At 43.0% G+C, this 18,019-nt stretch overlaps 1 protein-coding gene across 9 annotated transcripts in view; it reads left to right on the top strand.

The window, feature by feature from the left end:
• The window catches only part of MITF (melanocyte inducing transcription factor), a 227,513-nt gene that overhangs the window by 87,388 nt on the left and 122,106 nt on the right, over window positions 1-18,019 (top strand). The window contains exon 1 of one of the 9 annotated variants that reach the window (XM_069966900.1): window positions 17,228-17,307. The exons of 7 other annotated variants lie outside the window; for them this stretch is intronic. In XM_069966900.1, the coding sequence (XP_069823001.1) occupies window positions 17,264-17,307 (44 nt within the window). In that variant the 5' untranslated portion in view covers window positions 17,228-17,263. Of the gene's footprint in view, window positions 1-17,227; window positions 17,308-18,019 lie in introns of those variants that run through there. One more of the 9 variants, XM_069966901.1, reaches the window with a different exon arrangement.

Raw genomic sequence — 18,019 nt, 5'->3', positions numbered from 1 at the left:
ATAGTTGTAAAAAATATTTTTTTTCTGTAATGTCTCCATAGATCACTCTCTCTGTTTCCCATTGAAACATTTCAGTGATCTAGGGTAGTGAAGAGTTATTGGTCGCAGTTCTGGTAATCTGGTGTAGTCTAGTCGAGTGATAATACAGTAGTAACATGCCTTGTCATCTAGGATTGTGTATGGGTTTATAGTTATATACCTGGTGATCTAGGCTACTAAAGGTGCTAATGATCCCCTGTAGTCTAGAGCTTTGAATTGGGGTAATTTAACACCCCTGGTGGGCTAGAGGTAAATGTTAATATGTAAAATGTTCTAAGGCTATAATAGGGTAATACGGATAATATCCCTGCTGGTTTAGGGCAGTAAGGAATAATTAATGACATCCTGGAGGGTGTTTAGGGCAATAAAGTAGTTATGTGACATCCCTGGTGGCTTGGGGCGGTAAGAAAGTTAATATTGACATCTCATCTGATATCTGGGGAATTGGTTAAAGAGGTGGCTTGTCAAAGGAACCAGAAACCTGACAACCCCTTTAGCATCTTCCTCTTGCAGATGGATACAAAAAGTCCTACTCTTTGGCTGTAAATGAGACACAGATGCAGCATTATCAGCCATTCTTAGGGCCAGTTCACACGGAGTAAAAAAAGGTGGAATTTCGCGACGGATCTCTCCAGCCTCCGTGTCATACAGGCTGTGTATGGGAGGGCTCCCGCGCCTCTCTGCTCAAAGAACTGTCATGTCAATTCTTTGAGTGGAGAGGTGCGGTGAGAGGAGGCACGTAAGCCCTCCCATAGACAGTCTGTATGACACGGAGGCTGGTGGGATTCCGCGGCGGAGAGTTCCGTTGCGAAATTCTGCCTCTTTTACTCCATGCGAACTGGCCCTTCCTATTACGTGGAGCAATTTTTAACGACTAAAGATAAACAATCTCAAATGAGATTGTTTATCGTTGACTTAAAATCGTTCACCATATTACACAGAACGATGGTCGTTAGTTACGATCGTTATTGCAATAGTTTCTTTGATTGTTTATTTCTTCTGATCCCAGAAAAACAATGGACAATGTGCAATTACATTGAACAATTAATGAACAAATGCGGAACTTGAGCGAACGAATGTGGAATTACAGCCAACGATTAGCGAACAATTAGCGATAATTTTAGGTTCAGATCTAAATCAATAACACACGAACAATTTTTTGATTGTTTCCTGCAACAGATTATCGTTTGAATTTGAACAATATAACGATTTTTCGCACGATAATCTTCCCGTGTAATAGGGCCCTTAGTCTGTCTAGTGTAATGGTGCATTTACACGGAGCAAAAATTTGCCCAATCGAACGATTAAAGATTTCGAAGTAACAATGTGTTTTTTATAACGATCAGTGTTTAGACGGAACAATATATTGTTTGGAAAAATCGTTATTGCGATCATTTTAAGATCACTTAACCATATCTCACACACAGGGTGAATCGGTGAAAGACTGTTTAGACAAAACGATCTGCGAATTTTTAGCAAACGGACAACGACGATTTGAGAACATGTTGAAAGATCACAATGAACGATTTCTCGCTCGTCGCTTGATTATTTTTTGTATTTACACGAGCCGATTATCGACAAAATTTGAACGATAACCGTTCCGTGTAAATGCACCATAAATTGGCTTACTAGTGCACACTTGGAAAGGCTTCAAATGCACCAGATTTATCAAAGTCTTTTAACTATAAGTTGGTTTACTTCAGGTCAGAACCATGTGCCAAAATATTGATGCATTTTTGGGCCATGCCCCTTTTAAAACAGAAACCACTCCCCTTTACCAAGGCCCCACCCCTTTGTCAGAGTAGCAGTAAAGTATCTAAAGCTCATAATAAATAAGTCATGTAAGGAAGTTTTTGGTGCAAATTGTACATTTGATTTAGCAAATCTTGGCCGGTCTGAACATGTCACAATTTTTTGTCTATTTCTGCAGATTCAAAGAGCCCTGTAAAATACAAAATCTGAACAGAACATTGAAAGAATACTTAATACTAGCTCCATGTGCTTACCACTGCCTCCTAAACGCTGTACTCCCTATCCCTGGAATCAGCCTTACTTTCAATAAAGAAATTAAACAAGAACCCAAATGATAGGGTTCCTGTCCCATGGGGGAGGGGCAGGTTCGGCGGTCCTATCCTTAGCTTCACTTATTTAATGAGAGCTATAAATAGTTGACGTCTGCCAAAGGTTCTAATCAGAATCCTTGGAATGTAGCAGTCCGTTACATCTTGTTCTATAGTATAAATAAAATAAGCAGCTCGGGACTTTGGAAAGGTTAGGGTTGCTAAACAAGCCGTATTACACACTCCGGCCCCCGAGCAGAACCACAGCTGTGAAGGGATTAGCTGCTGTCTCTATGCGATTTATGCTTTTATAGAGGGGGTCTTGCTTTCAGTTTGTATACTGCTGGCACAGAGAAGCTGCCCAGTCCTGCAGAATTCTCTGGCGCTGGAAGCTGTTTACATGAGTCGGGAGCTGGCACTGCACCAACAATACCTAAAATACCTCTGAATAGAGCGAGCGTCCAACCACAGAGGATATGACTAACAATAGACAGAGATTATTGGTTATTTTTAGAGGTGTGTAAAGGATCTGCACAATCCGCCGAGGGACGCTGCTTCTGGGGAGAATCTATAGCCTCTGATTGTTCTCTTTATGTATCATATCAGTCAGGTCTGTTCTCTGAAGTCCATTCTTTATTTTTCTCATCAAAAGAAAAATTACATCAAAGCTGTGAATGTAAAAAAAATGACTTAAGGCAATAATCTAATTTTTTTTAAGCAATAGCACCCCTCATGTCTACAGGTTGTGTTTGGTATAGCAGTTCATTTGATTGCAATAGCCATCTTAGTTTTTGGATCATATTGTCGAGTTGTATATGCTTTTCTAATTCTTCGAATGTTGATAATCTTTCTAATTTTCTATTTTACTATCCATGTTATAAAATAAATCTGAAATTCTGACGTTTTAACTCTGACCACTAAAGATAATAAGAAAACATTTCCTGTTCTGTAAAATATTTGAGCACCCTTCTCACTGTCATCACTGGCAAGATACTGTGAAAGGTGACACCAGTAGATAGATAAGATGGGATCAAACCCTTCCCAATAAGTAATAGGGAGAGCTCACTCCTCCCCCTTGCACAATGACCTCTGCACAGGACACATGTCTATATACCCTCCAATAAAAAGGAATAGGATCAGCTCTAGGCTATTGTGTCTGTATATACAGGACGTGCTGTAAGGCATGTGTCTAAATGTTAAAATATTAAAGGGGTATACCATAGAGGAAAAATAAAAGAAATAATAATAATAATAATAATAATAATAATAATAATAATAATAATAATAATAATAACAATAATAATAGATAGATAGTACTTTTAGTTTAATTAAGTTATAGTACTATGTAATATAACTTCATTAAAATGAATGTATATTTTTTCTATTTATATACTGGGACAGCAGTAAGGGGCAGCAGGGGCTTTCAACCACTTGCTGCCACCAACCTGCACTTTGGGAACTGCCAAGCCCAAGTCTCCACTTTAATCAAGCACTGCCGCCAACACAGCCATGCAGCATCTGCAGCCACTAGCAAAGCGAGCAGTAATAGTGATCAGTGCTTGCTCTGCAGAGGCTGCCACGTACACAGCGCTAGTGACAGCCAGCCTCCCTTAAAGAGAACCTATCATCTAAATTTCACTGTCCCTAATATAAAAGTTTATCTTTCCTAGGTTCATTTATTTAAAAGGAAAAAAGGAATAGTGCCTAAAACGTAACTTTTATTAATTTAGTTAAGATACTCCAATGTCAGTGTGCCCAACACCAATACAGTTACAAATATTTACAAATAAATATGGAATGTCGTACATCCGGAAATGCGTCCACAACCAACAGAATAGGTCTATTGTATAATCTTATAGAAGATATGCACTGGGTCCTGTTTTTCCCAGGTATGTATCCAAATGTTTTAATATCTCCCAACGCGTTTCTGCCACTAGTCACCGTGGCGTCATCAGGGGAGTAGAGTCAGTAATATGCCACAATCAGTAGATACATTGATTGCATCGATTATATATTACATGCACACAGCCAGATCTGCCACTGCAGACGCAGACGCAACTTTGTAATCCGGAGATTGTGCAGAGACAAAATGTATGCTGTTTATGCTGCCACTGTGGCGATACAGTAACACTTTATTTGGGCGGGAGGAGCACGCATGGCAGGTACCTGTACCCTGCATAGCACTAATAAGGGCCAGTGAGTAGCTGCATTGAGGCAAAATCTTTGTAACACACTGTAAGCCCTGTCTAAATAAAAAAGTAAACCCTCTAAATTGACATTACTATTACACAACAGTGTCTAGGGTGATTGGATCACCGTCTTGGGTGAGGCTGTGTGCATGTAATATATAATCAATATAATTACTTAAAATATCTAGTCCAGAGCAGGAGAGGTTTTCTATTGGGATTCCCACAGAAAGCGTCTCCTTCTGTAGAGAGTTCCTGTCTCAGCAGAGAGCACTGTGTAAGACTGAAAAGAAAACAACATTTCCTGCAGAACATACAGTAGCTAATAAGTATGGGAAGACTTGAGATTTTTTAATAGAAGTAAATTATAAATCTATATAACTTTCTGACAATAGTGGATTTGGAAGAAAAAGATTTTCCCTGGACAACCCGCTTTCTTCACCTCTGCATTCTGTCCATAGTCCCTAATTGCCCCTATGCTAATGACTGGCTTAGGAGCATTTGGGGTGTCTCCCAGCCTTCAGGAGCACCCCCTCGGCCCGCCCAGCTTTTCCCCTCCTGGCCCGCCCACTATGCAAAGTTATATATATGCATAGTGAGGCCTCTATTTACTGCGCCTGCGCAGGGAAGATGTGCAGAGACGCGTTGCTTCCCGCGCATGCGCGATTCGATCTGTCCTCCTGACTCACTCCGTGAGAACAATCCTGCAGCATCAACGTTTTCATCATCCCTGAGGATACTGAAAACGCTGCTGCAGGATTGTTGTTACAGAGCGAGTAAGGAGGGCAGACTGAATCGCGTATGCGCAGGAAGCAGCCCGTCTATAGCGGGACATCTTTACTGCGCAGGGACAGTAAATATAGGCCTCATTATGCATATATGGATATGTATAGTTGGCGGGCCGGGAGGGGGCAGGCTGGGTGGGCCCAAGTGCTCCTAAGCCGGTCATTAGCATAGGGGCAATTAGGGACTATGGGCAGAATGCAGAGGAGAAGAAAGGAATTATTAACGGCAATCGACTTATGAAGTACAGAGCTGCTGGGGCATATCAGCAGTTTCACTGGGCAGAACCTGCTGATAGTGCCACGTTAAGGTTGTGTTCACACTATAATGCATTGCGGCTAATCCTCTGTTTTTTGGTGCTAAATCCGCATCAGTGCAGAACAAGCTGTGTATTTACCATCTGCAGCTTGTTCATTAGTCCACACAGACTTCTTTCTTTTTAATTATTCTGTCAGGATTTAGGCATCGAGCCTGTACTTACATCAATTGGAAGAGACTGGTGTTGACTGAACTACATAACCAAAAATATTCTGTAGTTGTTTAAAATCTAAATTCAGTGGATTACTAATATCTTATCCCCAAACCAGAGATGTGGGTATGGTTGCTGAGTACATTGAGAGTCTGTTGTGCAGTGCGGCTCCGTATTTCACTTTCATGCAGGATCTGCATCGTTTTCAGATGGCCCAACTTAGAATTTTAAGCTGGATAATTGCAGATCGTTCTGATTCTGGCTGTGCTTCTGTTTATTTTTCTATAGCTCTGCTGAAGTGAATACATTTCTCTATATTTACAGCCATAACACAAGCAAAAATCAGTCTAGACCAAATTGTCTCCTTTTTTAAAAGCTGCAAAATTAGGACTATTTTAGCTTTTCTTTCACTGTGCTGGTAGGGAATTTACCAATAGGGGGCGCTTGATGATGTGAGAATAGCCTGCCACTAGTCTTATGTATATTTATTTAACCTAAACTACATTTATTTCTCAATATACCTAATTAGGCAGAGTTACCTTTCAGGGTCCTGGGAAAGCTGAACATTAAACTTACCTTTCAGGGTCCTGGGAAAGTTAAACATTAAATCTACCCAGATAAATCCAGCTTACTCCAGGCAGAATAGCCTTTCAGGGACCCAGGAGAGCTAGGTAATGTGCACACCAGCTAACACTATCTACATAGAGAGTGTGTATAGCTCCACAGGACTTGGCATCCATCATGTATATCCCATTTGTATATCCCATTGTAGTTTTGCAACAGCTGGAGGGCCGAAGGTTCCCCATCCCTGGCCTAGCCCATCAGTGAAAAATCCCTGCTGTCCAAATAGTATTGACATTCAGGCAACTGGGAAAGCAGGGTTAACCTTTCTGTAGGCCTTCACTAAATGCCACAGTAAGGTTATGTTCACATGCTGTACAAACAAAGGCCGTTCCGCTGTGAACAACCGTTTTTTTTAGCACTACCTGCGGCTGGAATTAATGATCATTATCATTAATTCATTCCATAGGTAGCTTTAAACAGTGGCCATGCACGGCAAAGCGGAAGTTGTTTTTACAGCGTGTGAACATTGGTGTAAACTAACAGTTGCACCAAAACTATATAGCATACATACACACATACAGATAAAGGTGGTATCCAGATTTGATGGTGAGGGTATACAGATATTAGTCAGACCACTGCCAAAGATGGAATGAAAGAGGTTTTATTTTGGGGGGGGGGGGGGGCAGATGTTTGGCTTTATAACAATAATTGATGGACGCCCAACTCCTAAACGTAATGAGAGAACAAATAAAGACACAACACATTGTAATCAAAGTCAATTGTCACAATTTTATTAAAAATCACATGCTGCTAAATAAAAATGGCAGACCCCCGACTCACAACGAGGCAGCCTACAGCACTTAGGTGAAGAAAAAACCCCTGTGGAGGAAACCTCAAGGGAGCCATGGCTGGAGAGTTGCGCCTCCCCTGGGCTTAGAGGGTAATACCAATATAACATAGTTATACATAAGATATCATAAGAATTAGTACATTCTGATTTACAGACAACATAACAAAATACACTATAAATATACTACACCGGATTTGAGAGAGATTTGGCTGCCATACTGTATCTGTCACCTTATTAATGACTGGGTGGAAACACCTTTTCTCCCTACAGTTGCTATGGTTACCACAGGTGCCCACAGTGAGCTGTAGCATTAACCCTTTAATGACTGGCACTGTACTTTGCTACAGAGGTCATTAAACACCTTGTGACCATGCAAGCAGCTTGTGGTTAGGGCACTAAGATTATTAGATTAAAATGCTGACAATATTTGTGATGACATGTACAGGAAATTGTAGATGTGATATGCCCAAGGCTGTCCCTGTAAGGCTACGTTCACACATAGCAAAAGTGGTGGAATTCCGCCAACCTCCCTGTCATAATGATAGTCTACGGAAGACTCCCCATAGAGTGTCATTATGACAGGGAGGCTGGCGGTGCCGCGGAATTCCGCCACTTTTGCTATGTGTGAACATAGCCTAAGAGGGGCACATATCATTCTCAAAACTACACTAACACAACCTGCACATGTGCTACAACAGCTCTGTAACTGGCAGTAACTGTATGGTATCTGTGGTTGTTATGGTAAATTTGCCACAACTAAACATGGCCACTTTGCAGTTGTGCAGGACCTTGTGCTGTTAGTGCTGCCCTACATGAGATAGTGACAGCATGGCAGACAGATAGATATGAGATGAATAGATTTCAGCAGGCTCTTGGCCCTTAGTGGGCCCCTTTTCGGTGCACCTCATGCAGCAGCAGTAAAACAGCAGAAATACCAAACACCATAATGTAATAACTGGGCACCTGCTGTCATCATATCAGGTCTTCTGCTGCTTTCAACCTTTGCATTGTAAAGATTTAAAGCAGTGGCCCACATAGGCTCAATAACATTCAAGTCGTGTGACTGGGCAAGCCAGGATAGACACTTAAAGTGGTTATGAGGGCAGAAAAAATATTGTTTCAGGGCTGGGGGTAAAAATCATAAATATACTATACTTACCTCCTCTGGTCCTTTGCAGCTGCTATGTTGATGCTTCCAGCCCCTCGCTAGTTTCTGCTTCTTCCGGGTTGTGGCTGTCACTTCCCCACAGGACCTGTCTGCTCAGCCAATTAGTGACTGAGGTTGGACACCACTGTGGCCACTTATTGGTTAAGTAGGCAGTTCCTGTGGATTTGGGATGGTACAGAGACCATTGAAAGACTGGAAGCATAGCGAGTAGCAGCTGAGGAGGACCTAAGGAGGTGAGTATGGTAGTTATTTTTTGCTCAGGCAACCCCTTTTAACTTTATTTTTATACTTCTTGACCAAATATCCAACTCTGACTATGGGTTCCATATTATAGTTGGTGTGCGCCAGGTAGGGGCATCTGTGACCCGGGTTGATAAGTTGATTGTTATGTTGAGATCCTCTTTGATCACATCTTGGTATGCAAAGACTGGCAAAACATCTGGAGATGGAAGTACTACACTGGCTAAATATCTTTTGCTTTAACTACAGTTTTTATCATGCCAAGTTTAAGTGTATTACAATGTATGTTGGGGAGAAACCAACTCTCACATCACCTTTTGAAGGTAGTTTTCTCTTAAAATCAGTGTCTCATTCCAGCTGGAAATCTTAAACTAGCAGTGCATGCCAGGCCAGAGATTACCCATATGCCCCAGTGCCCAGTAGTTTTACCTAGTATACCTAGTGGTGGTTATAGGTTACTATAGGAGGGAATAGGCACAATGTGTGGGGCCTACCCTATGAGGCTGGCCACCCTGCTATCCATAATAGGATGGGAGGGGGCCTGTCACATCCGTCCTTCCATCTCCATTATAATTAGTTGGAGTTTATAGCATACCTCCCAACTTTTGAGCAGAGGAAAGAGGGACATTTATGGCAATGTGCCACGCCCCCCGTAGCCACGCCCCTCATAACCACATCACCTGTTACCATTACATAAGTAACAAATATTATCACCAGATCTTCACCACATAGTGACTTATCCCCCCCCCCCTTATGGTGCGTTTACACAAGCAAATTTATCTGACAGATTATGGAAGCCAAAGCCAGGAATGGATTTGAAAAGAGGAGAAATCTCAGTCTTTGCTTTATGACCTGTTTCCTGTTTATAGTCTGTTCCTGGTTTTGGCTTCAAAGATCTGTCAGATAAATCTGCCTGTGTAAACACACCATTATACCATTACTACATAACATCCACTATACAAAGACCAGTACTCTCCCTCAGCAGTGACCATATAGCGGTAGATGAGGCTGTACACAGGCTCTGCAGACCTTATAGGTGGTTATATTGCAGGTATTCGGTGACTCACAGGGGACGTCTTCTCTGCTTCAATTTTGTGTTTCTTGCCATCTTTCCCCTCCCCCTGTGCAGCAGTCCCCATAGAGTATAGCCCTCCCCTGTAGCAGCCCCTATATAGTATAGGACCCATTCCTGTGAAGGAGACCCCAAAAAGCACATAGTATAGCCCCCACATAATATAACCCCTCCTTTTTAGTCCCCACATGGTATATAGCATGCCCCTATGTTGTATGCCTCTTAGTATCCCTTTAGTATGCCCCTTAGTACGCCCTTAGTACCCTCTTAGAATGCCTCTTAGTATCCTCTTAGTACCCCCTCAGTATGCCCTTTAGTACCCCCCTTTTTACCTTAGTATGCCCTTTAGTACCCTTATTATGCCCCTTAGTACCCCCTTATTATGCCCTTTAGTACCCCCTTAGTATGCCCCTTAGTATGCCCTTTAGTACCGCCTTAGTATGCACTTTAGTACCCCCTTTGTTCCCCTTAGTACCCCCTTAGTATGCCTCTTAGTACCCCCTTAGTACGCCCCTTAGTATGCCCCTCAGTACCCCCTTAGTATGCCCTTTAGTACCCCCTTAGTATTTCCCTTACTACTGCCTTAGTATGCCCCTTAGTATGCCCTTTAGTACCCCCTTAGTATTCCGCTTACTACTGCATTAGTATGCCCCTTAGTAACCCCTTAGTATGCCCCTTAATACCCCCTTAGTATGCCTCTTAGTACGCCACTTAGTATGCCCCTTAGTATGCCCCTCAGTACCCCCTTAGTATGCCCTTTAGTACCCCCTTAGTATTCCCCTTACTACAGCCTTAGTATGCCCCTTAGTACCCCCTTAGTATGCCCCTTAGTACCCCCTTAGTATGCCCCTTAGTACCCCCTTAGTATGCCTCTTAGTACCCCCTTAGTATGCCTCTTAGTACCCCCTTAGTATGCCCCTCAGTACCCCCTTAGTATTCCCCTTACTACAGCCTTAGTATGCCCCTTAGTACCCCCTTAGTATGCCCCTTAGTACCCACTTAGTATGCCCCTTAGTACCCCCTTAGTATGCCCCTCAGTACCCCCTTAGTATTCCCCTTACTACAGCCTTAGTATGCCCCTTAGTACCCCCTTAGTATGCCCCTTAGTACCCCCTTAGTATGCCCCTTAGTACCCCCTTAGTATGCCCCTTAGTACCCCCTTAGTATGCCCCTTAGTACCCCCTTAGTATGCCCCTTAGTACCTTCTTAGTATGTCCCTTAGTACTCAATCTCGTGGAGCTTCTGTTGCAGGCTTCCATAGTTGCAAACAGTATGACCCGGTAAGTCCCGCCCCCATCGTGGTAAGCCCCGCCCCCGACGCCCACCACAGCGCTAACTAACCAGCAGAGTACACAGGGAGAGAGGAGGAGAGCCGCCATGGACAACTAGAAATATGGTAAGAGACTGACCCATTATACTTACCATATTTCCTCTTGTCCATGGCGTCTCTCCTCCTCTGGCCCTGTGTACTCTGCTGGTTAGTTAGGGGGGGCGCGTCTTACCGGGTCATACCTGTTGGCAACTATGGACTTACTTTTCCAGCTCCACGGCCGCGGGGCTGGAAGAGGAAGCCTGCACCAGAAGCCAGTGCATCAGCTCCTTGGCTTCCTCAGTGTCGGGAGCGGCGTACGCCCGGCCAGTAGGTGTCGCTGTGAGCGCTCATTAGGAGCGCTCACAGTGTAAGGGCCGCAGTGCAGCTGCCAGTGCGAACGCTGGGGCCACGGTGGGGGACAGCGGGACACATGGGGGCCGTTCCGGGACAGCGGGACATCACCCCAAAACGGGAACTGTCCCGCTGGATCCGAGACAATTGGGAGGTATGTTTATAGAATCACAGCCCATTATTGTATCCCTCACTGATAGGAGTGAATTTGTTTTGCCCAACATGGGTGGGTCTTTGTGATGGGAATTGGTTGCACATTCTTAATGTGGCTTTTTGAATATTTTTTAATATAATTTACAGGTTTGCAGTTCGGTGACTTGTCACAGCTATAGCAGCTCCGCTGTGGATATATTCTTTGTCCAGTGCCCTTAAATTTTATTCAACTCTGCAGTATTTTGAGGTGCTATAGTTTTGAGTCTTTCAGATATATTTTGGCAAAGTGCTTTTTTGTCACATTTTAACTTTGACCACAGCTACTGTTTGCAGATGTTTTACCGCTCTTTGCATACTAAGGTATGATTAAAGAAAACCTTAAAGGGATAGACAAAAAAAAATCCTTTTAAATCATCTGGTGCTAGAGATTTGTAATTCACTTCTATTAAAAAAAAAAAATCTTGTCTTCCAGTACTTATCAGCTGCTGTATGTCCTGCAGGAAGTGGTTTATAATGTCTCCAGTCTGACACAGTGCTCTCTGCTGCCACCTCTGTCCATGTCTGGAACTGTCCAGAGCAGTAGCAAATCCCCATAGAAAGAATATCACTTCCTACAGGGCATACAGCAGCTGATAAGTACTGGAAGACTTGAGATTTTTCAATAGAAGTAAATTACAAATCTGACTTATCATATTTTTACTATTAGAGAAGAGTGAACAAAACAATCAAAATTTGAATTCTGCTGTCTAGAGGACGTAGATGCAGCCCAGCAACCACCTGGAAAACATGGATGCAGCCTTAGGCTATGTTCACACAACATATTTTTCCATTTAATAATGTCCGTTGTTGCATTGCATTACATTGCATTGATTGCCAGGCAGAGTGTATACACTCTGTATATACTCGGGAATGGATTCCTTGCCGCCTCACAAAAAAACTGATGTCAGTTTTGTGTGGCCGCTATTCATTGAATAGTGGCCGCACAAGACTGACAGAGCAGACATTGTACAATGTGGCTCCAGCCGTAAGGAATCCCGTCTGGAGTATATACAGAGTCGGCTATGGTGAATTGAAATGTGAGCAATGAATGTGCCCTCATTCCAATTCAAAGGAAATTAAGTTTATCCAGCTGGTACTGCGAGATGAACTTCACTGACGTGTCACAGAACGGCCACTGTCATACATAGTGTGAACGCCGCCTATGGCTGTAAGTTTGCTCATCTCTATGACCATGCATCCCGATTATATAACTAGAATGTGTCTGTGACATTTGGTTCCTGGAGTGAGCATACTTTTTTTACTACATGGTGTGACCTCATTCAAACCTGCCAAGAATGGACAGACTATCACACGGATTATGAAATATATATATATATCTTTATTGTACAAAACTACCATATAAAAAATCATACAGCAGAAAAGGAGTCATACAGCATAAAAATACCCACAGTGCCTGCAGAAACACCTGTGACAGATGTAATGTGGAATGAAACCCCAAATAGCTGCGTTCAGTGCAAGTGAAGAATGCCGAAGGCGATTTATACATCACTTAGTCTTGGTATATAAGTAACATATGCATGTTCCACATGATCAAGTATGCAGTATAACTCACACCTCATGCAAACGGGGAACGGGTGGTGATGTAACCAAATATCTGTAAAATCTGTAATTATTTCCAGTATGGTATATGATTCCACTATAGTTATAGAGTTAAAGGGGAACTCCAGTTAGAGGTAAAAAAATAAACATTCAGCAGAAGCATAAAGCATTACTTATCTATCTATCCCAGTTTTGAGACTACCAAAAATCCATTTGCTTTGGGGGTTTTTGTTCTGTATTGTGTGGCTGTACTTCCTGGTTGAGCAGTTGTACACAGTACTACAGGTTCCAGAATGCATTGCTTTCCCTCAGCTGTTCATTACAGTCCCCCACCCTGCCTATTCCCCGCCTAAATCTGTTTCAGAACATCTAGGCTGTGTTCACACATTGCAGTTTCATTGTGTTACTGAATTATTTGCAGTACTTAACCATTTCATTGTGTTCCCAACCACACAGCGCACTGTTACTACCTGTAACCACACAGCACACTGTACTCTCTACCTATAACCACACAGCACGCTATATTCTCTACCTGTAACACCACACAGCACGCTGTATTCTCTACCTGTAACACCACACAGCACACTGTATTCTCTACCTTTAACACCACACAGCACACTGTATTCTCTACCTGTAACACCACACAGCACACTGTATTCTCTACCTGTAACACCACACAGTACGCTGTATTCTCTACCTGTAACACCACACAGTGTGCTGTATTCTCTACCTGTAACACCACACAGTGTGCTGTATTCTCTACCTGTAACACCACACAGCACACTGTATTCTCTACCTGTAACACCTCACAGCGCGCTGTATTCTCTACCTGTAACACCACACAGCACCCTGTATTCTCTGCCTGTAACACCACACAGCACACTGTATTCTCTACCTGTAACACCACACAGCACACTGTATTCTCTACCTGTAACACCACACAGCACGCTGTATTCTCTACCTGTAACACCAGACAGCACCCTGTATTCTCTACCTGTAACATCACACAGCACGCTGTATTCTCTACCTGTAACATCACACAGCACGCTGTATTCTCTACCTGTAACACCACACAGCACTGTATTCTCTACCTGTAACACCACACAGCTCGCTGTATTCTCTACCTGTAACACCACACAGCATGCTGTATTCTCTAGCTGTAACACCACACAGCACCCTGTATTCTCTACCTGTAACATCACACAGCACGCTGTATTCTCTACCTGTAACACCACACAGCACGCTGTATTCTCTACCTGTAACACCACACAGCACTGTATTCTCTACCTGTAACACCACACAGCTCGCTGTATTCTCTACCTGTAACACCACACAGCATGCTGTATTCTCTAGCTGTAACACCACACAGCACACTGTATTCTCTACCTGTAACAGCACGATGTATTCTCTACCTGTAACACCACACAGCACACTGTATTCTCTACTTGTTACGCTGGAATAAAGTAAAGAACTATTTTAATTTAATTATTTTTTTTTCCTTTTCATCTCCACGCACATATTATAATCAAGCATCTTTTATCTTTGAAGTTGAGCCCCACAATAAGGACTTTATCCAATATTATCTTACATGGGGTATACTGTTTATGCCTTGGTTTTTGCGCAGGTGGGATTGGCAGTGCCGGCTCTGATCCTTTCATGTAATCGTGTAACTGCATCATTTTCGTGAAGACGCTGCAGTACTGCAATGAAACTTCAACATGTGTGAACATAGCCCTAATTTCACTGCAGAGTTTTGCACAAGTTGCAAAGTAGCGAAGTTGCTGCACCTGCTTCTGGCCGGTCAGAGATGGTGAATCACTCAGAGGATTGGGGGATCCAGCCAAGCCTCCTGTGACATCACACCCTGCCCCCTGTCTGCATCATCAGCCTGAGCTCAGCAAACACACACAATGTGAGACAGAGGCATGGAATATTTGTCTCCTAAGGTGGGAGAGCAGTGGGAGCAGGAGACAATGTGAATTGGCACAGAGGCCATTTTTCTTCACTTCCTGGATTTTTATCAACTACCAGTGTGGCAGAACCGCACAGATATGGTAATACATTATATAGACACATTTTTATAACTTTTAATTTACCTTTCATAGAAAACAAGCCACCGGAAGTCAAATGCAGTGCGTTCTGGTTTGGACCAACCGGGAAGTTCGTTCATCAATATTCTTGATGACAAGACCATTGTTGGGTATTATATGTTTTTACAAATGGAAACATTCAAAAGTTGAGGTGCAAACCTGACTCTTTAAACAATGTATTAGACCTCTTTATTATAGCAAGCGTTGAACATAAGCCAATTCAACATGTCCAGTAGAGGTTTTCAGATTTTAGTCCCCAGTGCAAAACACGGCCTTACAGTCCACCACTGTGTTTTTATATATAAAATTCTGCAATCATTTCTACAATGCATCTGTATAGGGGAGCACTGTTTTTTTCATTTGATAATGGATATAATTTAGACTTCATGTAGTGACCACTAGGGGGAGTATTGAAAAAATAGGAGCTGAATACTGTAAATCTTTATGCAGTGAGCTCCTCCTAGGGGTGGTTGCCAGTAGCATTTATGGCAAGGTTACTATAAGGCAAGATTCACACTGTTGTTACTTTGTTCCCTGTTTCATAGGAGCAAAGCAACAGGAAAACAGCCATACTGGACCACTAGTAGGATTCCAACATCAGGACTCCACTGACTTTTAGGGTCTATCTACCTGTCTAAAATCTACATAGAAAAAGAGTGAAATTTGTTTTACTTACTTAACTATGATCATCCTAAATCCAGAGAATACTTTAAAGGAGTTGTTAGGAAAGAAAACATTTTCTTTAGGGCTGGGAGTAATGTAAAAATAATAAACATATTATACTTACCTCCTCTGCTGTGCAGCCACCCTGGCCCCTGCTTCTTCCGGAGGCCTGTGACAGCGGCTGTGGCAGGGGAGTGGGGAAGATCAGTATAGATTTGTTTATTTTTTTATCGGCTCCTACCCAGAATGCTTCTTTAGGGTGAGTTCACACCTACAGGATCCGCAGCAGATTTGAGGGTGCAGATTTCATGCTGTATTCAGTTATTTAAATGAAATCTGCTGCGGATACGCAGCAGAAAATACGCTGCGGATCCGGTAAGTGTGAACGTACCCTTAAAGGGGTTTAAGGAAGGAATTGTCTAAACACAGTTTTGGAGCATGTACCGTACATTTTCAGACTCTTCCATAGTGGAATAATTAGAGGTTTTCCCATCCCATGTGCACACTACGGAGTCTGGACAGATTACCCGCTGCGGATTCCGCCACTTGCCCTTGCACGTATCTCCGCCCGTGCCATAGACCCCATTCTGTACACAGGTGGAATCCACCATCTGCCCAAAGAATGAACAAGTTGAGGGTATGTGCACACTATGGAATCCGGGCGGATCACCCGCCGTGGATTCCGCCGCTTGCCCCCACTGGTGCCCATCCCTGCCTGTGCCATAGACTCCATTCTATGCACCGGTCCATTCTCCAGGCGGATGGCGGAATCCGCCTGACCACAGAATAGAGTCTATGAGGCCGGCGTAAAAAAATTCAAGTGGGAGCACGTGCCCGCAGGGGTGGGACGAGCGTCAGAATCCGCTGTGGGTGATCCGCCCGGACTCCGTAGTGTGCACATACCCTTAGAAAGTGATGGCTGTGCAAGAAACTGCAGCAACTTGAATCAGTACTGCAGCAATCCTTTGATTCTCTGAATCAGTGGACATCCCAGTGCTCAGACTCTCACTGATCATAAAGTGATGTCACATTCACATCCTATCATTACAAGATAATTATCCTAATATATAATAATAGGGGTCAGATTACTTTTGTTTCCTAATAAGATATTGTATTTTAACATTGCATAATAATCCAGCCTATTTATGTAATATGATGTAAAATAATTTTGATATTGTGCCTACATACATTTTATGTAGCAGTGCTGACTTTGTCCTTTTGCTGACTGCAGTCCTCAGAAAACACATTACAATAGGATTGTTATTTGTAACAATTGAGAAACCCAGTATTGCTACATCTGCACATACATCATTGCATTTCTGCCCCCGGCTTCTATACTGTAACAAGGTTTCCATCTCTAGCAGCTGTGTGTAGTTTTGCTTTCAGTATCCCTCTCCTGCTGGGTATACCCTCACTGCCCTTGGTACTACCCTATGCACAAGGTTGTCCTCTGCCCCAGGTAGCTGCTGGATTAAACAGGTCTGGAATAGCAGGCAGACAGCAGGGCACTGGTCAGGCACACAGCTTTTTCTGGATTGGAGTTGCCAAGGTGTAATAAGGCACCTCCCACAATGACACATGCTCAGCCACTACTTCATTTGACTTTCACTGGCCTCCAAGGGCTTGCAGAACACCTTTAGGGGAGAAATAAATACAATAGGGTCATGGAGACACTGGGGGTTCAGATGTACCAGCCCTGCTTCTATGGGTAAGTAACAATGCCCCTTGTTTGAGGCATGGACTTACAAATGTCTTTCTTAGTAGTGTGCTGTGCCCGGGCATGCTTGTGTTTATTCTAGCTCTGCATCTACAGAATGGCAGCTACTGGATGATGGGCACTGGATGGGTTAACTCTTTCTGTGCAGCACAGAATCTACGCTACAGCCTGGTATAGCGGACACCATCTGTGCTGTTGTATCTCCACGCAGATGCTATTGTATTGTAATAGTACATTGGTTAACCCTTTCTTAGCCAGAGGCATACAGAAACAGGGTCCTGGGTGATTTAACCATTGCCTACAGCACAACAATTACAGATGTAGCAGAGCTAAGTTTGTCCTTAGCTCTATAGGCATGTGCAGTTATTTTATTCTAAAGATGATAATGCATTAGGTGTGCATGCACTTTTATGTAGTGCGCACATGAACTGGACCAAATTAGTGACTCAGCTCTGCTATATCTGTGTAGTAAGGTACAGTATGTAAAGCTAGCAATTTGCTAACTTAGCTCCGTTATGTATGTAGCATGGTATAGATAATAAGAACCTTGACATAGAGGTCACTGTATTAGCTAACCCTCTAGAAACATGTATATAAGAATAGTCAGTTGGATGAGTTATTCGCTTCCTTGCTGAACAACCAATATAGCGTGGCATATAGGACACCATCTAGCCAACGAATCTGTCTGCATCTGTATAACCTA

Source organism: Dendropsophus ebraccatus, chromosome 4, assembly GCF_027789765.1.
Source record: "Dendropsophus ebraccatus isolate aDenEbr1 chromosome 4, aDenEbr1.pat, whole genome shotgun sequence".
NCBI classification, from domain to species: Eukaryota; Metazoa; Chordata; class Amphibia; order Anura; family Hylidae; genus Dendropsophus; species Dendropsophus ebraccatus.
Note: the sequence above shows the minus strand (reverse complement) of the source record. Positions and strands in the feature narration are given on the sequence as shown.